Consider the following 21,989-nt stretch of genomic DNA (forward strand, 5'->3'; position numbering starts at 1 on the left):
CACCAGGTTCAAATCCCACGAAGGTAACGGTGGACGCACCAGAGGGACTACTGAACAAAGGTACTCACTAATGAATGAGACGCCAGGGGTCGCTGAAAAAAAGAAAAAAAAAAAAAAAAGACAGCCAGGGCTGAAATTTGCCCCTTAATGGTGCTCAACGCCAACTTCTGGTCTACACCTTGCTGAGGAAACAGCAGGATCCTGGGTATAGAAAAGGAACGCGGATGCCATCCTTTCTCCTCACACATGGAGATGTAGGCCTTCCAGGTACGATGGTATATCTTCCGCGAAGATTTCCGCGCCCTCAACATAGTTGGAATCACTGAGTCCGACAGTCCCCGGTTCCTCAGCACCTGGCTCTCAATATTCATGCCACCAGACGCACCAGGTCTGCCTACCAGGGCCGCTGAGGCCAATCTGGGGTCACCAGGATTACTGGAATCCCCTCAGCTTCCACTCTGCGCAGCAGGCGTGTTAACAGTTTTAGCGGAGGAAAGGCGTAGATCAGCTGGTACTGATCCCATGGAGCCACCAGTGCGTTTGACGCGTCTTCCCACGGATCTTTTGTCCTGGACACGAATCTCGGCACCTTCCAATTGAGACGGGAGGCCAATAGATCCACATCTGTTGTGCCCCATTTCAGGCACAGCAGCCTGAATATCTCTGGATGCAATGCCCATTCTCCTGGGTCCAGCATCTGGCGACTCAGATAGTCTGCCTGCCAATTTTCCACCCCCGGGATGTAAATGGCCGGCAGGGCCAGAACGCGTCGCTCTGCCCACCGAAGTATGTGAGCAACCTCCCGAGCAGCGGCTGAGCTTCTTGTTCCACCTCGGTGATATATGTACGCCACAGCCGTGGCGTTGTCTGACTGTATCCTGATCGGACGCCCCTGAAGACACATCGACCATGTGTGGAGGCACAGCCTGATCACCCTCAATTCGAGCAGATTGATCGGCAACTCGGATTCTTCCATCGACCAGAGGCCCTGCGCCGACTGAATCCCCATCACTCCACCCCAGCCGGATAGACTGGTGTCCGTAGTGATCATCGTCCATTTCAGAGGAAGGAACGATTTTCCAGACTGAATCACCAGGGACCTCAGCCACCAGATCAGAGAGTCCCTGACTGGCTGGCTGACCTGGATCTGCCGATCCAGGGACAATGGAGATTTGTCCCATTTTGTCAAAATCTCCTTCTGCGGGACTCTGGTGTGGAACTGGGCATAAGGTACTGCCTCGAAGGAGGCTACCATGAGTCCCAGTACTCGCATGCAAAAGCGGAGCGACGACCACTTGCGGTTCACCAGTACTTTGACCGCAGATCTGAGAGTCTGCAATTTGTCTGAAGGGAGAAGGACTCTCGCTTCCCTGGAGTCCAATAGTAAACCTAGGTACTCCAGACGCTGGGTCGATACAATCACCGACTTCCTTAGGTTCAACAGCCACCCAAATTCTCGCAGGGTCTGCATGGTGATCTCCACAGCCTCCTCTAATTCTGAGGCGGAAGATGCTCTCAGGAGGAGATCGTCTAGGTAACCCAGGATCGTGATCCCGGGTTGTTGCAGCAACGCCAATACTGGAGCCAGTACTTTGGTAAAGACTCGGGGGGCTGATGCCAGGCCAAAAGGAAGAGCCACAAATTGGTAGTGGACTTCCCCGACTGCCAAAAGCAGAAATCTTTGATGCCGAAGGCATATGGGTATGTGCAGGTACGCATCCTGGATGTCCAAGGACGCCAGGGAGTCCCCTTGATGGAGTGCAGCGACTACTGAGCGAACTGATTTCATTCTGAACCTCTGCACTTTTACAAAGTGATTGAGGGCTAGTCCAAGATCGGACGTACCCCTTCCTTCTTGGGAACCACAAACAGATTTGAGTAGAACCCCTGGAAGCATTCCGATTCCGGAACTGATACAGTCACCCCCTGATTCAGCAAGTCCCTCACCGCCCCTAACAGGGCCTCCTGGCAAACCGGGGATGCGAGTATGCTGGAGAGGAAGAATCTGTTTGGTGGCCAAGAGAGAAACTATCTTGTAGCCTGTGGAAATCAGGTCACAGACCCATTGGTCAGATAACCGAGAGGTCCACCAGGCTGCAAAGTCCCGAAGGCGACCCCCCCCACCCGAGATGTGGGTGGGGGCAAACCTTCATGCGGTAGCACCTTTGTTCGCAGGCTTGTTAGGCTCGCTGTTCCAGGGACGCTTTTGACCGTCCGTGGGCGTCCTGTCGGGCTGGGGGCGTTTTGTCGAAGCACTGGGCGGACAAAAAAAGCCGCCTGTGAGCGGAAAAAGAGGGCCCTTGCCTACGACGTGGCTCCTTAGCCTTCCTGGCCTGTGGGAGTAGTGTACTCTTACCACCTGTGGCATTTTTAATAATGTAATCCAACGAGGCTCCAAAGAGCCGGTCACCAAGGAAGGGAAGATCCGCCAGGGCTTTCTTGGAGGCCTGGTCAGCAGACCAGCATTTTAACCAAATCAGGTGCCTCAGCACCACAGCTGACACTGTAGCCCTGGATAACAGAGGGAGAGTATCCAGGGCCGCATCACAAACTTACTTAAGGCCTTGCACTAGTTGGTCTGCTAGTTCCACGCAGACAGGGGAGGCCTGTTACTCTCCCAATTTCACGGTGCAAAGGTTTTGCCCACTCAGTCAGTGTCTGCGACACCAGTGCGGATGCCAGTACAGGTCGCACGGCTGACCCCGCAACCGTAAACAAGGAACGAGCCTTGGCCTTCCTGTCCGTGGGATCCTTGAATGCAGGAGTCCCCTCAACCGGGATCGTGGTTAGTTTAACCTAGATACTGGGGGGTCCACGACCGGAGGAGCTGACCATTTCTTGAGATGGCTTTCCTCAAAGGGGTAACGCACAGTCATGTTTTTGGGGACCGAAAAGGTCCTTTTTGCGGCTGACCCCATTCCCTGTAGATGAACTTGTCAAAATAAGTCAAATACGGGAACACCTTAGGTGAACGTGCTGGCTTGCGGGACCCAAAAGGGACCAATACATCAGCAGAGGGATCCGCTGGCTCCTGGATCTTCAGGGTATCATGCACAGCTGTGATAAGTGCTCCAACCAGCACCTTGTCGTGCCCGGACCCGGACGGGGAATCATCCTTGCTGCCCAAATGGTCCTGGTCAGCTTCGTCTGATAGGTCAGAGCAGGGGTCACCAGCCACAGCAGGGCCCGAGTCTGCATCAGAGCTCTTCCCAGAGGATGGGGGGGGGGCAGGGGCCTTTTACGCACACTTTTCCTTCCACGCACCGCCTCTATTTTTGCAACAAAAGAGTTAAGGACCGCCGTCAGGGTGTCCATGGGCACACCGCTATTCGCAGGTGACCCAGTTGCAATAGCCTGGATTTGGGGAAAGAAACACCAGTTTCTGAAGCCATGCTGACCCTACCCGGTCTGCCACCTGAAAGGGGACTTAGGACAGTGAAGGTCCCACCCCCTGCTGCCGCCACCTGGGGGGGGTTCCTAGCGCCAGATTCACCACCCTGGGGTGTTCTGTGATGGTTACCAGCCGTGCCTGTAGTCCCCAGGAGGTTACCCAAGTGCAGAGTGAAGAAACTGTGTCGGCAGCAGCTGTAGAAAAGAGCGGTGAAACAATCTGCAGAGCTTGCACCAGCGTTCAGGAAATGGCCATCCAGCATCCTGTATACACAGGAAACAGCATGTGATAGCACATGGTATGCTGTCACAAGAGAGCTGCGGTGGAAAAGAGAGCTGCGGTGGAAAAGAGAGCTGCGGTGGAAAAGAGAGCTGCGGTGGAAAAGAGAGAGCTGCGGTGGAAAAGAGAGAGCTGCGGTGGAAAAGAGAGAGCTGCGGTGGAAAAGAGAGAGCTGCGGTGGAAAAGAGAGAGCTGCGGTGGAAAAAAGAGAGCTGCGGTGGAAAAAAGAGAGCTGCGGTGGAAAAAAGAGAGCTGCGGTGGAAAAAAGAGAGCTGCGGTGGAAAAGAGAGCTGCGGTGGAAAAGAGAGCTGCGGTGGAAAAGAGAGCTGCGGGGGAAAAGAGAGCTGCGGGGGAAAAGAGAGCTGCGGGGCAAAAGAACTCTCGCCAATGCTACTAAAAAGGAAAATCTCATAGAAAATGGTCGCTGAGGCTCACAAGGGGAACCTGCTCTGCCCTCAGCCAAAATGGCCGCCAGACAGCACCATGCGGTGACAATAGAAATCATAGAACAGTGCTGCCTCCAACCAGCAAAAATACCTCCACAGACGCCTTTTTGGGACCCCCCACACCAGGACCATCTCTAGCCGCACAGACCCCCTACATGTGAGAGACCCATCGATCCCCATACACACACCGCCAGCAGCACGTGCAGCCGCCCCTGCATACCGCCAGCAGCATGTGCAGCCGCAGCGGCGGGGGGGGGGAAGATAGGGACATGGGAGACAAGAGAAGGAGGTGAGGTGGGCCCCGAATCGACCTCCCAGGGAATACTCAGCTGCTCAACCCCCCCGAAGCAGGGAGAGCCGTACTTGCCAGTCCTGAAGAGCTGGGAGACATTCCAGCACAGACCCACTCCTGTGCAGTTACAGGGTGGCTGCTGGCCTCGGTATACTGTGATCCAGACATCAGTAGCCCGGTCATATGTATACCCCGGAGCATTGAAGCTCACCGACCACCTCTGGAGCTGAGGTATGTCGTGGCCTGCCAAGCCTTAGCTGCGACCTGCACACGCTCGATGGCCGGACTGGGGGGGACAACAAGGATAACTCAACCAGCCTGTCACCCAGCCGGCAGTTGATAGAAGATCCTGGGATCTTCTATCTTGCGCAAAAGTATAAATCCTGCATCAAAAAAATGGATCAAAAGGGCCCGCAGGGTTCCTAGGTCATTCTCCTTCACTAGGCAAAATAAAACTGAGGCTGCTGGGGCAGCAGGGAGGGTTGTTAGCACAGGGTACGCCCCCTGGGCGGTACTGACAATTCTGTGTATTGTGCTACAATTTTGCCTAGTTCTCCTAGTGGTAGGCTTAGTTACAGAGAGGAGCTGTGTCGGTTGGTGAATATAAGAGAAATAATGGGGGCCACACAAAATATTGACACTTTGGGCCCAATTTGGACATTTCCCTTAGGGATGTACTCACTTTTGTTGCCAGCGGTTTAGACATTAATGGCTGTGTGTTGAGTTATTTTGAGGGGACAGCAAAATTTACACCATTATACAAGCTGTACACTCATTAATTTAGAACGTAGCAAAATGTCATTTCTTCAGTGTTGTCACATGAAAAGATAAAAAAAATTTACAAGAACGTGAGCAGTGTACTCACTTTTGTGAGATACTGAGAATAATATAAAGTGTCTGCACCAAAATTTTCAAGCCACCATGTCGTCGTATATAGTTGTTCATGGACTTTGATGTTCATTTATAAATGCACATATTCTTTGTTCCACAATCATCACTTTATTATTTTCATTATCTGTTTTTGTATGACCTTTCCATTATAGAAACCTAGATTTACATTTGCTATTAGCACTTGTTTCACTTGCATATGAGGTCACTGTACTGAGTATATCGTTTTATCAGTTTGTTGTCTATTCTATTGACATCACACTATCGCTGCACTTCCTCTCAGAAATGAGTCGGAAGAAGATCTGCGACATCTCCGTATGTTGCGATGGGGGAGTGGAGTAACCTGAGTGGAAATCCAGGGTTCTGGTTGCAGAAAGGATCCATACCAGTCTGGAACAGCTACCAACGGGATATGCCAAGGGTGACTCCCAAACATTATATATATTTTTTTTCTAACACTGTAGAGAATAAAATGGCAGTTGTTGCAATACTTTCTCACATCGTATTTGCGCGGTGGTCTTACAAGCACACTTTTATTTATTTTTTTGCCAAAAAAATACACTTTTTTGAATTAAAAAGACAACAGTAAAGTTAGCCCAATCTTTTTATATTGTGAAAGAAAATGTTATGCCGAGTAAATTGATACCCAACATCCCTTGTAATAGAAAAAAAGCATGCCAGGACCTCTTAAATATGAGATCTGGGGTCAAAAAGACCTCAGAACTCATATTTACACTAAAATGCAATAAAAAAATAAAAAAAAATAAATGTAATGGGGGGGGAGGGGGTGTCTCTTTAAGAGCTATGGGCTGAAGTGAAGTCACTTCCACCCTGGTATGGAGACGGGTGGGCCGTCTTCTCCTCAATTTTCTCCATACCTAACAGGACACAGCACACGAGGGGCCCTCTCCCGTCGCCGATAAAAGCGATTTTGCAGTGAATCTGCCTCAAAGACCACTTTAATCTGAAAGTGCACCGCCCACTGAAGAAGAAGATACCGGGGTTTATGGGGGCTAGCTGCTGCCATAACAACGATATCTCTCTTCAAAGTACCAACATATAACAACAGTGGGAGGTCCGTAAGTGGTTAAAATTAATTTAAAAAACATGTATATCTTATTTTTTTCTTTCACTTAACTTGCCCTAGGAGCAAGGGGGGGGGTTTGTGTGCCTGTGTGTACCTACATGTCAGTGTAGTGTTGGTGCACACTTACTATTAGTCTTCTCCTCGTAGTCCGGTCAAAAAGACCGCCCCGAGGAGAATGACATCACTTCCTCCTTCCTGTGTAAACAATACACAGTGGGAGGAAGCTTCTCATTGGCCAGGAGCGATCCAGAGGGGGTGGCCGAAAACCAACGGCCATCCCCTCATCACGGAGCGCTCCTGGAGCGAACCGGACCGTCGTATCCAACGGGAGGGGCTCCGATCGGACCCCCCACCCGCTGGAAGACAATCACGTACATCTACGTGATTGTGCCTGCCTGTGCCATTGTGCTGACGTACATTGGCAATACGGCGGTCCTGAAGTGGTTAAATTGCAACATACGGTAATGCCAATTTGGTGTGATGCTCAATGGCACCTCAATGTACCTTGCAGATGAATGTGATTGCAGCACACCACAATTCATGGTAGCATGTTTTGGTGTGCTGGGTTACAAAAAAAAATAAAAAATAGTATATGCACATTTTACCTGTGTTCCCCCCCCCCCCCTCATTTCAATTAATGGGCTGACAAGGCATTGTGCATATGCTAAATGCAAGCAACAGAGTGCCATGTTTTACCCTTTGGGGATAGCTACAGGCTTTAAGGGTTTTTTAAGCCCTGTCAAAATCTATAACTAACTATAGCAGGGGTCTCAAAGTACTGGCCCACGGGCCATTTACAAGCTGCGGACCGATTACAAATGGCCTACAGGCAGGGCCAATCCTGGGTTAGTGTCTGGGGTGCACTGCACAGTGGCTGGAAGCTCTCTCTCTCTCCGTTTCCTCTCCCCTGTATGCTGCTGCAGCCCAGCGCACACAGCAAACGAAACAGACACAGCACAGGAGAGCAGAGAGAACAGAGAGGAGGGAGGATCTGCCCATCGCCCCGCCCCCAAGGCTCTGATGATTGTTCAGAGATGTTCTCCCTCGGAGGCTGTGCCTGGATCCAGGGTCCTGCTGACAACTCACAGCAGAAGATTATGGCGTTCTCGGGTGCCCTGCCACTAGGCCTGTGCTGAGCCAGGACCTGACAGAAGGCGAGGACTTGGGAGGTAGAAGATCAGACCACCAGCTGATTGCCAGGAGAGGTAAGTGAGCCATCACACTCAGGCTGAGCACAGTCCTTAGTGTGGTGACTGAGGTTGAAATTTGTGAACAAGGGGTATTTGTGAAGTGTTGGGGGTGTAATTTGAAGTGTTGGGGGGGTTATTTGTGGAGTGTAGGGGGTAGTGCTGGGGATTAATAGTGTGCCTGCTGACACCAATGCTGGAGGTTAATAGTGCGTCCCCTGACACTAATGCTGGGGTTAATAGTGAATCCGCTGATACCAGTGCTGGGGGTTAATGCTGACACCCCATTTAGCCCCTCCATTGCTGAAAGATTGATGTATATTCTGTTGTGCTAGGTATGTATTATTTTCCCTCCTCCCCTCTGCTCCCTTCCCTCCCATCTCGTCATCTGGTTTGTACCTTCCTCTTATAACTATACCCAGTTCTACTCTGACATATTCTATTACAATGTTTGACTTTTCTATTGATATATGCCTTAACTATAGTCTGCCTGTAGGAAGTATTGTGTTGATGGACTGTGTGCCTTACAGTTCTGTATAATGTTTTCATTTTAAATTTTTACTCTTTGATAAATAAACTTTTCTGTTAAAAAAAAAAAAAAAAAAACACCACACATTTAGGCCCTCGGGATATCACTATATATGACACCACATTCAGACACCAAGCTAATCTTCACATGATTGCTATAACATAATGCATTTAAAAAATACATAATTTCCAAAATAAACTAAACCCTTAAAAAATTAGAACAAGGACAGTGCCTACCTTTGCTACAATTCATGCAATACAATGGTAAAATCACAAAAGCTGTACTCACTTGTAGCCATTATATCTCTAGGACATGTTGGAATCCCATGATCAACAGACCACTTGAAAGCACCATCTCCAACTAAAAAACTGTAACAAAAACAAAACATTAGACATTACTGGTGCCCTCTGTCCATTGCTGGAATCAGTTAAGCATTCACCTAGCCTGTAAATGACAGTACATTATCCTCCCATTCTGGACTACTAACTTCAATGAGGAGCCCAATGGAATTTGATTTTGAGGGAGCACGGGCATGTAGATTTCTAATAATGCAGCTTTGGGTATCATAATTACAACAATTGTCTATTAAGTTTTAAGCAATGTTTTCAGATGGGTGGAGCCAAGAACGCAGGACTCCTAGCCTGCATATTCACAAGATCATGTATAGTAAAACTACAAAACAACCAGCTAAAAGCTACTCAAAGCTCGTTCACACATGCATCAATATCCTGTGTTTAAGCAGCATTCATAATACCTTAAAACCGCCCTTCAATGCCTGTCAAGAATACTACAATAGGCATTACACAGTGCAGTAACACATAGGAGTGGTAGCGTTGTGTAGTGTTAGAAATTAAACGGCCTGCTGCTCTCATGAGGCATAGACACTTACCAGCCACCTTTAATTTCATTAGTGCTGCATATTAACCGCACCTATAGCAGGTTAGTGGATCACTTATAAAGTGTTAGAAGAACCTCCGCTGCCTCTCTACCAGCACTCAGCTATCTCACAATGCACTGGGAAATAATAGACAACTAGGACAGAGCAGCTTCAGACACTTCTTGTTTGTACAGAGCAGACGCGTGATAAAGCCATTTGCTTCCGTGTGCAGGCAAAAGCATCAACCAGCCAATAATATTTACAGCATCAGGGAGAAGCAGAGGCGTTGAGCATTACTGGCAGTGACAGAGCTTTTTGGGTCAACAAAATTCAGCTGGACCAAGCCAAGAATCAAGAGATCAAAGCATAGGAATCTATCTCACAGGGAATTCACAAAACTACCACAACCTAACCACATATCAAACTGGACCATTTCCTATACATCACGACCCCTTTAAGCACTTTTCACTAGAAAAAAACACTTTCATGGGCATTAGACAAGCATAATAGATAAGATTACTTAATTCTTCATAATCAACACATATATGAACAAGCCCTCAGGCACCTGCAGAGTATTTTTCAGATTTTGGTGGAGCAAATGGTAACATTTTTTCCACTAGCCTGGAGTTTTAAAGGCAAAGTTCACCTTAAAAAAATAATAATAAATAAAATGCACATATTTTTGGAGGAAACTGCACATTTGTTTCACAGGAGCCTGCAAAGTATTGCACCCACAATCAGTGTATCACAAGTGCAATACCAAGCTCCTGCAGACTCTTCCTCCAACTTTCTGCCCACACAAATGGCAGATGGGATAAATCTCTGCATATATGACACAGCTGTTGCAGGTGGAGTCCCACACAGCCGTACTGATTTCAAAACTGACAGTGGCTGAAAAGAAGAGGAATCCTTGCACGCCATCAATAGGAGAATGCGGTTTGCAGGTTGGTGTCCACTAGGTCCCGTATTAAGACAATGACATATGACACTGACAGCTGTAAAAAGTTTATATACCTCAGTTTTGCAAACTTGTGGACTTTCAGCTGTGCATTTAAAAAAAAATAAATAAAAAAAAATCTTTATTGAAGACGCAATAAAGTCATATTATATGCATAAAAAAAAACTTCCTGTATAGCTTTGAATCAGATATATCAGGACTCTCCATCTTTCCTGAAGAAGCAGTTAATTGTCTGCAAATTGTATAGAGAAAAGCAATAATTTCATTGAATATCCTATGGTTAAAGTTTAAAAAATTTGGCTAGAGGCACAAAAGATGCTATTTTTATTAATTGGATTTTGCACTTTGTACTTTGGATACCATGGTGATTTTGCTTATTTGAGGGAATTGGACAATCATGTCCTGGTAAAGCTATACAGAGGAAGGCTTTTTAACATATAATATGATTTTATTCTGTCTTCTATCAATAAAGATTTTGAGATTCTTTTTAACAAATTTTGGTTAGCAGTTCTTTGTGCATCGCAGAAAGTCCATGCACTTGCAAAATTGAGTTATACAGGATTCGTTTAGGATGAGGTGCTTGTTACACGCACCCACCAATCCCCTTTGACATTTGCAGCTAGTTGAACGGTGAAGTGAATGCACACAATACAGAGTTTTACTTAAATGTTGATGAACAAAAGCAGTAAAAAAAGTCAGAAACATCTTTGCTAAAGAAAGCTCTAGGCTCCCTCCTGTGCAGGCCATAGACCTAAAGCCTACCCATTAGTTCACGGAGAATTAAGCTGACCATGCACATATCAGAATTTGGCTGGTTTAGAAAGAACCAGACAAATTTTGATGAGCGTGTGACTTTTGCCCCTCAATAGTTGGATAGACTTCCTGATGAAGGGACATGTTTGAAAATATTCTTTATTGGCACTTGCAGCCAATTGGGTGGGGGAAACCCTCTATCCACCATGTTTGTGTACATGTGAAAGCTGTTAGTCAGCGCATGGCCAGCTTTAGATTCCAGAAAAATAGATTTTCCTCTTCAGCAGAGATGAAGTAACCAAATGCCTAGGCTTTTACCAACATGCTTTTAGTGACCAGCATAGAAGGTATGGTAGGTATTTTGTCTCTTCTACTGCTCTTTAGTTATATCTACCCTAACAGAACTTTCAACATCTTTAACATCAAAGTGTCTTTGTTATACATGGGTTACAACTGCACTAGTTTTTCCACCTTTTATAATCTGAAATTATAATTCCCGTCTTTGAAAAATCTGGTGACTGCTTTAGGTAGACAATAAGGAATTATAGTTAGATTTTTTAATTTTTTTTTAGAAAACAAAAAAAACCTCTAACACTCATTCAGCTTTAAACCAGGATTATTAAGTGTAGGCATTTGTTGGCAATAATTTTCCACAACTGGAAAAGGGTCTTGTGAATGAGGTTCTGTAGAGATCTATTAAAATTTAATTTAGAAATTAGACCCAGTACACAGAAATTCGGCTACGGGTAACTGGCACTCCTACAGGATCGTGCAGAAATAGACCATCTCTGTCCAAAACCTTCAGTGCCAGACATGACCCGATGGAGTGTAAAAATAAAACTCCGAATCATATTTAGTGATGATTTATTACTACTGGTATTTAACACGGTTTTCCGTAAATTTACTCAGACAGAATTTCCTAAAGCAAACTAAAGAGGATGCCTAACATCCCACAGCTGTGTTTACTGGCATTCAAACCCTTGAACATTAACTGCACATACCAAAAAGTCTTAAAAAAAAAAAAAAAGATATATTATCTGTAAAACATGAAGAGAACCGGGACATTAGGCCTCATTGATTGCTGACAACAGAGGTCTGTCATGCTGCTGGCACAGTAATCCTGAGCTGGCATCTTATCCCTTTTGGCATATACGGATAGTGATGAAAAATAAAGCCTGAGGTACTGGAGCTTTTAGGAACATGCTGCTTTTTTAGACAAAATGTGCTGACATGCATTTTTTTCTGCTTTACTTGCTAAGGGGATACATAGGTAAGTCTCAAAGAAGCTCAGGAAACAAGTAAAATCAACCAGTGAACTGACAATGCTATCCAGGAAATACTGCTGTTACTACTATGCTAAAAGCAGAAGGCCTAATGGATTCACTGTAATCGGATATTCATAAAAAATAAAATTTCAGGCAGCTTCTTCAAGCTTTTCATAGGGCTTCGGGGTTAAACCTTCAACCACTCGTGGAACAAGCCCCTGCTGTGTTACCATCCTTCTGAGAACAACAGGGGAAATATTCAAATCCTTGGTATAGCTAACCTGTAATTATACACAAGATGCATGTCAGGATGAAAACTAGCACTATTCAGAAGGTAGGCTCTTCTCCACAAAGTCCATTTAAATATGCATTTTGACTGAAGACCCCATTCCTACCAATAAGTAGTGTTGAAGTACACTGGAAAAGTTCTGATTGCTTTATTTGTGGAGCACAGACCAGCATTTTCCTTCACAAAGCAGCTGGAGTATACTTTTTCACTAAAAGACATGTTTACAAAAAAAAAACAAAAAAACAAACATACTGGTTAAGGGCTTGATTAGGGTGTCTAGTCAGAAAGCTTTCCGGTTGCATTTATAAGCGACCCAAACCTTTCTAAAACTATTAGTTCTAATACAGCTGCTTAGAATTTCTAAAAGTAACATATAAAATTAGCAGAGAATAAAGAGTATATCTCCAACCAGTTGACCAGTTTAAAATAGAAATGTGAAGAGTCATGGCTGCCAAGAGAAAATAGAGGTATGGTAGTTCCAGGAACTTGTTGCTAACTATTCTGAGGTCAGAGGCTTTGGTTTGTGGGAGGTAAAACATACTAAAAAGCTCAGGTAGGGAATAAGGGAACTATTCCCCGAGTGCAGAAGCCTTAGAAAAAAAAAGGCAAAAATAACTACCCAGCCAGGTGGAAATTGATGGAAATTTGAGGGAGTAACACTATAGAGGTAATGCCTTGTGAGATGGGTAAGTGTCCAAGGGAAGACAGGCCAGGTAGCCACAGTTGACAGCCCTAACAATACTACCCACCATAAGGTGAATAGAAAATTGTTTGACAAGCCTTGAAGGTAGGATATGGGAGGGAGAGTGAAATTACCAAAGGTGGCATAAGAAGAGCAACAGGGAAGCAAGAACTGGCTTCCAGAATACTTGTCCCCCACTTAGAAAATGAAAAAAAAGAGGGGGCAACCAAAAGACAAATAGGAGGAGCCAAGGCAGAACTACAGCTGCCAAGGGCAATGGAGAGAAGAGGACTTTGTTACAAAGAGACTTTTAAGGGAGTAGAGCCATTGAACACAAGGGGAGGGGTCTGCATTGGCAAGAACCTAAAGAAGACCCAGAGGAAGCAAAGAAGGTCACAGCAGGCAATGAAGAGGAGCATTTTCTTTCAAAAGAGGGCAAAGGGAGTACAAAAGTCAAGGCGTTAGGAAGAGAATTTACAAGGCTGAACTAAGACCTGCAGGGTACCAAGAGCTAGGCATCTGAAAATTCCAAACAGAAGATGCTGTAGGATTAGGATTGGGACCCAGTTTTGGTATGTGGTTTCCCATCATTACACTAAGTGAGAACTACCACACATGATAAATTGCAGATTATAGGGGAAGAGATCTACATACCAAAAAAAAAAAGAGGGATGCCCTATAAAACATTTGGAATGTGCCTAACTGGTAAATATGAGTAAAGTTCAGATGCTGAAAGATATCGGGACAAAGATCTGTAAAGCAGCCATATAACTGGGAAGTGAGCAAGAAAGGCAAGTGCCAGGCTATCTACACATTGATTGTGGAGAGTGCAACAAAAGCATAACTGAAGTACTGAGAACAGGGACAATGTGACCTTTCCAGTACTAAACAGCCAAATGGAGTCAACCGGTAGAAATAACCAGGTTTTTTAAAATGCGGAGAGCAGTTCCATTGAATCTGAGTGGAAACTACTAGGCAGGTGCTGTCTCAAAAGTGTCCACTAGCATGACCTGAGATCAATTCTCATGGAGGGCAACAGAGAGGGGCCAATGGGAATATGTTCCAGACATTGAAATGCTGTGTTGAAGGGGAAGGTTATTGATAATATCAGGAATATATCCAGGTACCCATGACAGTATGAGGTTGAGGGAGGAGCCAGAGGAGGAAGTATGAGAATCAACATTTGGGCATATGATTCAAAGAATTAGGCTTGAGAGTTTGAATTTTCATATGGTAATGATCTAATAAAATAGCACCACAGAAAAGTGCATGCACACCATGACACTATGACACTATGACTTTCCCTGCATGGCTAGATTACTAATGCCTTTTATTCCTTGCATCGTGACTCTGTTATTGAACTCATATACATTATATTAAATCCATTTTAGACACCCTCATCTACATTTCTTGTGCTGACGGTTCAGGATTGGGTGATCCTTGTGGTTGCATGGTGGTCTAGCCTGTTGCTCGCTTGCCTATCCCTGGGTGTGAGGTGCACCTGTCAGCTCCATCTATTGAGGATCTACTAATGCTATTTTTATGGTTTTGTGTTTGTTCACTCATTACATGTTTGATTTTTATAAGTATCCACAACAGCCTAAATACAGTGGTGTGAAAAAGTGTTTGCCCCTTCCTCATTTCCTGTTCCTTTGCATGTTTGTCACACTTAAGTGTTTCGGAACATCAAACCAATTTAAACAATAGTCAAGGACAACACAAGTAAACACAAAATGCAATTTGTAAATAAAGGTGTTTATTATTAAAGGTGAAAAAAAAATCCAAACCATCATGGCCCTGTGTGAAAAAGTGATTGCCCCCCTTGTTAAAACATACTATAAGGCTAGGTTCACATTGCTGCGATGCGGGAACGCCGCGAATCCGCGGCGTTTTCCCGCATCGCATACCTCCCGCCGGCAGTTCACACTGCCCTATGCGGACGGCTGGGGGTGTCAATGTTATGTTAATGACACCCCCAGATCCGTCGGCATATCGCAGTGCGATCTGCCGACTCGCACAGGAATCGGATCGCATGGTGTGAACCCCCATGCGATCCGATTCCGTTGCGGACCCAAAAAAGGGTCCCGTGCGAGTTTGCTGCGGGACCGCTGCGAGTTCAGCCATACTATCTGTATGGCTGAACTCGCAGCGCTACGGAGATCGGATGTGATTTGCTGTGCGAATCACATCCGGTTCTCCCCCCGCAGCGGTGTGAACCCAGCCTAACTGTGGTTGTCCACACCTGAGTTCAATTTCTCTAGCCACACCCAGGCCTGATTATTGCCACACCTGTTCACAATCAAGGCATCACTTAAATAGGAGCTGCTTGACACAGTAAGGTCCACCAGAAGATCCTTAAAAGCTACACATCATGCCGAGACCCAAAGAAATTCAGGAACAATTGAGAAAGAAAGTAATTGAGATCTATCAGTCTGGAAAGGGTTATAAAGCCATTTCCAAAGCTTTGGGAATCCAGCGAACCACAGTGAGAGCCATTATCCACAAATGGCGAAGACATGGAACAGTGGTGAACCTTCCCAGGAGTGGCCGGCCGCCCAAAATTACCCCAAGAGCGCAGCGACGACTCATCCAAGAGGTCACAAAAGACCCCACAACAACGTCCAAGGAACTGCAGGCCTCACTTGCCTCAGTTAAGGTCAGCGTTCATGCCTCCACCATCAGGAAAAGACTGGGCAAAAATGGCCTGCATGGCAGAGTTCCAAGGAGAAAACCACTGCTGAGCAAAAAGAACATCAAAGCTCGTCTCAATTTCTCCACAACACATCTTGATGATCCCCAAGACTTTTGGGACAACATTCTGTGGACCGATGAGACAAAAGTGGAACTCTTTGGAAGGTGTGTGTCCAAGTATATCTGGCGTAGAAGGAACACTGCATTTCATAAAAAGAACATTATACCAACAGTAAAATATGGTGGTGGTAGTGTGATGGTCTGGGGCTGTTTTGCTGCTTCAGGACCTGGAAGACTTGCCGTGATAAAAGGAACTATGAATTCTGCTGTCTACCAAGAGATCCTGAAGGAGAATGTCCGACCATCTGTTCGTGTACTCAAGCTGAAACGAACTTGGGTTCTGCAGCAGGACAATGATCCTAAACACACCAGCAAGTCCACCACCGAATGGCTGAAGAAAAACAAAATGAAGACTTTGGAGTGGCCTAGCCAAAGTCCTGACCTGAATCCTACTGAGATGTTGTGGTATGACCTTAAAAAGGCCGTTCATGCTCGAAAACCCTCTAATGTAACTGAATTAGGACAATTCTGCAAAGATGAGTGGGCCAAAATTCCTCCAGGACGCTGTAAAAGCCTCATTGCACGTTATCGCAAACGCTTGGTTGCAGTTGTTGCTGCTGAGGGTGGCCCAACCAGTTATTAGGTTTAGGGGGCAATCACTTTTTCACACAGGGCCATGATGGTTTGGATTTTTTTTCACCTTTAATAATAAACACCTTCATTTACAAATTGCATTTTGTGTTTACTTGTGTTGTCCTTGACTATTGTTTAAATTGGTTTGATGTTCCGAAACACTTAAGTGTGACAAACATGCAAAGGAACAGGAAATGAGGAAGGGGGCAAACACTTTTTCACACCACTGTACTGGTCCATACCTGATATACTGTTACATAGACATGAATATATGTATATATTGGCATTATATTAATTGATGTATATTTCTACATTTTAGAAAGGATTGAGTACTCAAATCTCCTCTGAAGAAAGATTATTATTCCGAAACATGTTGGGACACATTGTAGCAACTCATATGGACTGACCACAGTTCTTCTTTGGCAGTACTCGGGGTTCACTCTTATCTTTAAGTACTTGTTTTCATACGGATTAAGTTCTATGTATGTTCACCATGATTTACATGCATGTTAGCAATGTTCACCATCTTTGGGCATAGCTAGCCTCTCCTCATATTCTATTTTAAACTAAGACCAATAAAAGTGGAGCTGCTGCCTTTTAAATGTATTTAGGTTTCTGATTTCTGTCTAAAAAGTCCAAGGGGGTTATATCCTGCTGCACTTCTGTGCATTATTCATATACTGTTTTTTGGGATGTTGGCAGTTCTATACACTAAGCCCTGAACAGCACTGTTTTTTTGTCTTCTGTAAAAGTGCAATTCAAGTTGTAATGCATAAATCGGAGCAGAGGGGAGGGAATAATAATGTTTACAGTTGGTGGCACTTGTCATTTCTAGAAGTGGCAATAGCCTTTGGCACAGAATTTCACTTTAGTCAGACAAGATGTATGTTGGCATCTGCGAGGGGGCTGAAATTAAGGGGCTTGGAGAGGTGTCAGTGCTCTAGGACAAGAGAACAGTTTTCAACCTGAGAGGAATTTGGAGTTTCCTCAAAACTTACAGTGGAATTCTTTTTTTCCAATGCGCGCACGCTCTGCAAGTGCAGTTGAAGGCCCAGGCTTCGCCTCTCACAGTGAGCATACCCCCAAAAGTGTATTTAGGGTCTGGGTGGAATAGACCACTGCCTTGGACTTGTATAGCACCCTGCGACTAACTTAATAGTTGCATCTTATGCCAAAGTCAGCATCAAATACAGGATTTATTGCCCAAAGCAATTATTTCAGGCCAGCCCAGCTGCCATGGGGTCTGAGTGTGGTTCCCACGACATACACTGAGGATATCTGATCCAGAAACTTATAGTGATCTTTAACACAATAGGCAGTCAGATCCTGATAGAAGTGTCAGTCAAAGAGGGAAAGGAAACTGGAAAAAAGAATTAAAAAATATAAATTCTCCAACAGAAGAAGGGATCCATCACTTAACACTAGCAAATAGTGGGGGGGGGGGGGGGGGTGGAAAGTAAAAGTGTGAAAGGACTACGTTACACACCTGAGACACAGACGCTTGATGTCGGAAAGCCCAAGAGGTCCCAAATGCCCTGGTGGAATGGGCCGTGACAGGAAAGGGGGGCACCTGCCCCTTCAGGGCGTAAACCTGGAACACGATCTGTCTGATCCACCTGAAAAAGGTGGTAGACGAGACCGCCAGCCCTTTTGTCGGACCAGCTACCGAAACGAACAGAGAATCCGACTTCCAGAAGAGAGCCGTGGCAGACAAATATACCCTTAGGGCCTGGACCACATCCAGTAAATGGAGGGCCACCTCCTTAGGATGTGTCAGCTTAGGACACAGAGATGGTAACGCAATGTCTTCATTGAGATGGAAGGCCAAAACCACCTTCGCCAGAAAAAAAAGTTTGCGGATGCAACACCACCTTATCTTTGTGGAAAGCCAGTTAGGGCGACTTGCAGGACAAGGTCGCCTGCTCAGAAACCCTCCTGGCAGATGTATTAGCCACTAGGAAGACCACTTTCTGAGAAAAGGTCAACAATGGAATTTCCCTGATGTTCTCAAACGGCAGGTTCTGCAGAGGCGATAGCACCAGGTTAAGATCCCACGGAGGTATGGGTGGTCGCACCCCTTGCACAAAGGTGCTCACTGAGTGAGACGCCAGGGGTCGTGGGAAAAAAAAAACAGGCAAGGCTGACATCTGTCCCTTGATGGTGCTCAAGGTCAGCTTCTGGTCCACTCCTCGCTGTAAGAACAGCAGGATCCTGGAAATAGGTGCGTGGATGCCGCCCTATTTCCTCACACATGGAGATATAAGCCTTCCACATACGATGGTATATCTTCAGAGAAGAATATTTTTGTGCTCTCAGCATAGTAGAGATTACAGAGTCCAACAGACCTCGGTACCTTAGAACCTGGCTTTCAACAGCCATGCCGTTAAAACCAGCGACAGTAAAGCAGGATGGAGTATCGGACCTTGCGAAAGGAGGTGTCCACGCATCGGCAACCGCCAAGTAGCATCCGTCACCAGGCGCCAGGTACCAAGGACGCCGAGGTCAACCTAGGTCAATCAGTATTACTGGAATCCCCTTGGCCACCACTCTGCGGAGCAGACGTAACAGTTTGAGCAGAGGGAAGGCGTAAATCAGCTGGTACTGCTCCCCTGTTCCCATGGAGCCACCAACGCATCTGTCGCGTCCGCCCAAGGATCTCTTGTCCTGGACATGAACCTCCACACATTCCAATTGAGTCGAGGGGCCAGAAGATCCACATCTGGTGTGCCCCACCACAGGCCAAGAAGCCTGAACACCTTTGGATGCAATGACCATTCTCCTGGGTCCAACATCTGGCGATTTAGATAGTCCACCTGCCAGTTTTCTACTCCTGGGATGTATATGGCCGTCAGAGCAGGCATGCGTCGCTCTGCCCACCGATGGATGTGAGCAACCTCTCTAGCTATCATAGGAAAAAGGTGTCTCCACTGAAGCTTTATCACCAATCCTTGTTTCCACGACGAACCAAAATTTTCAAAATCCAATTGTCACAGGGACAAAAAGTGAGGTAAAATCTTCTGAACAGGGGCACAGACAGCAAACAAACATTACAGGGGTGATTATCCTTCCCGATGCTTTCCAATCAAAAAAAAAAAAAAGAAGGTAAAAATATATATTTTTTTACTGGAGTTACAGGCAGTCCCAGAATTACGACCATCTGAGTTGCGAACGACGGTGGCGTGATGTCACTGCCGGCAGCTTGCCCTCCACACTGGTCCTGGAAATCACAGAGTAGACATCTTGCAGAACGGGACACATCCCACACTGCAGTACTACATGTACTGCACTTCCCACATACAGGACTGTATGCCAAGAAGCGCCTGGAACACCCCACATTGCACAGCCAGCTTGGCTGGTGTTACCAAAAAAAAAAAAAGATGTTCCGACTTACGAACAAATTTGACTTAAGAACAAACCTACAGTCCCTAGCTCATTCGTAATTCGGGGACTGCCTGTACTCTTAAAAAATTTACCTGTTCCAACCTACATACAAATTCAACTTAAGAACAAAACTAAAGAAGCCATCTTGTTTGTAACCCGGGACTGCCTGTATTTCACAAAGCCTAGATTAAACTAAAACACCTAAACTATTGAGACGTCGCAGATTTACTTTAGGAGCAGAAACTGACATTCTTCCAGCTAATGGGCCCACTAATGTTGTGCAGAGTTACAGAAATGACGAAAGATATATGAAAATGTAAAAATTTATTGAGAATAGTCACGTTTCATCTGTAACCAGATGATCCATTATTCATAAAGCTGGACTTCTAAAATGGTGGGAACATGAGCATGTGAAGATGTAGATTGTTTGTTATGCTTTGGAATCTACATACTCTTGGTTCCATTCAACAAATATTAAATATCAAACCGTTTTTTCTGAAAACCAAACAAGTTTTCACTGGCCATAACGCAGTTCTGAATTACAAAAGTCTACAAGGATGGTTTTATTTATACAAAAAAAATTAATAAAATTCTCCTTACTAACCAACGCACCACTTTTTCAGCATATTCTCCTGATTGCAAATAAATTATTCACTTATGCGTTTTTTTAGCAGTTCTTAGGAACTGGGCAATAGATCAGAGGCAATGAAATGATAGCATGGACCTTCCAATACTTTGTCTTTGATTGTACTGTTGATCAAAGTTAAAGGTACTGTAACATTATATTATCGGTCAAGTGCTGTCAGTACCAGGAAAAAAAAAAAAAGAACAAAAAAAAAAAACAGACAAAACAACTTAAGACCAAACTTACATTTCCAGAAAGATATGCTGTCAGTTCACAAGGATTAATAGCCCAATATCCTCAATGTCAGTGCATGCTATCCCTAAACACTAAAGTCATCTGTTTGAAGAAATCCCTGATCACCACTACAAAAAGAAAAAACACAAGTGAATGCCAAATGCTGCTAAACAACCCACAGAGGAGCTCGCCTAAAACAGCATCATTTGTTTCAAGTTGGACCTCCGGTCTCTTGTTGCCTAAAGCTGAACAGACAAATGAAATTAAGTAATGTCAGAAATATCCACGTAAACAGTGAGAATAGTCAATTAGCAGTTCTCACATCAGCCGCTGGTTAAGATGTTCCCAGGCTAGAGAAAGTAGCTTATGCACTTACAATACAAAACCACACACTGCAGGTTTACAGAATACAGAAAGGTAATCCTCCTTATATTCAGGCTGGAAACACATCTAAGTGACTTTTTTATGTGCTGTATAATATATATATATATATATATATATATATATATATATATATATATATATATATATATATATATATAGATTCAACGAAGAGACAACAATTCTACAATAGAAAGAAAAAACGTAAAATTGATGTACATAAAAGCTGTATGAGAATACATATAGGCCAAGACAGGACCCTGGAGATTTCAAGAAAGAAAGTGAAAAAAATATAAAAAATTTTCTCTTAATTTTCACTTCGCTTGTGTGAGGTCGAGTACCTACCCCGGAGCCACCCCACATTACCGGCGGGTGGGGCGCAAATCATGTAGACAAGCAATCAACCAAGGTCCACCTTAGTGTAGCTATAGGGGGTGCAAAGGGCAATCGTAAAAACTAAAAAAAAAGGAGAAGAGTGTCAATTTCACGGAATCCACATGGGGTAACATAAAAAATAAAGTACCCCAATATAGATAAACCAGAAACTATGCTGTACACTAATTATATATAGAGGCCAACATGGTCTTCATTATAACATACCAAATAAGGAAAACAAAAACAATTAAAATAAGGAGGCGCTGAAGAAACTGCGATGGAGAATGAAGGATTGGTAACACTGCCCGATGCGTATCTCAATACAAAATTGGGTTGATGAATACCACTGCAACAAACAAACAAGACTTGTGATTTATATTGAAATAGATTGGGACCGCATACGTCCTAGTGTATGTGGGATTAAATATATCAAAATGCTTACCTCAACTGAAAGGTGAGGACAAGCAAAAATTGCAGGGCAATCCCAGTGCAAAGCAGCTATTGATGTTAATGACCCCCAAGCAAAGAACAGATTCTCTATAGTGCAACCTTCCAAAAAGGAAAAAGAAAAAGAAAATTATTGCCCGAACGGAGGAAAAAAGCGGTGGAGAGACTTCCCCCCAGTTCAAGTACTGACCTTGTAATGAACACATTCCGACGTGCAGCGCCACCATGAACCCGGCAAA

At 44.8% G+C, this 21,989-nt stretch overlaps 1 protein-coding gene across 2 annotated transcripts in view; it reads right to left on the reverse strand.

Moving 5' to 3' along the window:
• Positions 1 to 21,989, reverse strand: part of TASP1 (taspase 1) — a 377,732-nt gene that overhangs the window by 269,855 nt on the left and 85,888 nt on the right. For both annotated transcript variants that reach the window (XM_077485912.1, XM_077485913.1), the window contains one exon: positions 8,388 to 8,467. In XM_077485912.1, coding sequence (XP_077342038.1) covers positions 8,388 to 8,467 — 80 coding nt within the window. The remainder of the gene's footprint in view (positions 1 to 8,387; positions 8,468 to 21,989) is intronic.

This window comes from Lithobates pipiens, unplaced genomic scaffold, assembly GCF_037356315.1.
Source record: "Lithobates pipiens isolate NorthernLeopardFrog02 unplaced genomic scaffold, aLitPip1_a1.2 Scaffold_18, whole genome shotgun sequence".
Taxonomy (NCBI): Eukaryota; Metazoa; Chordata; class Amphibia; order Anura; family Ranidae; genus Lithobates; species Lithobates pipiens.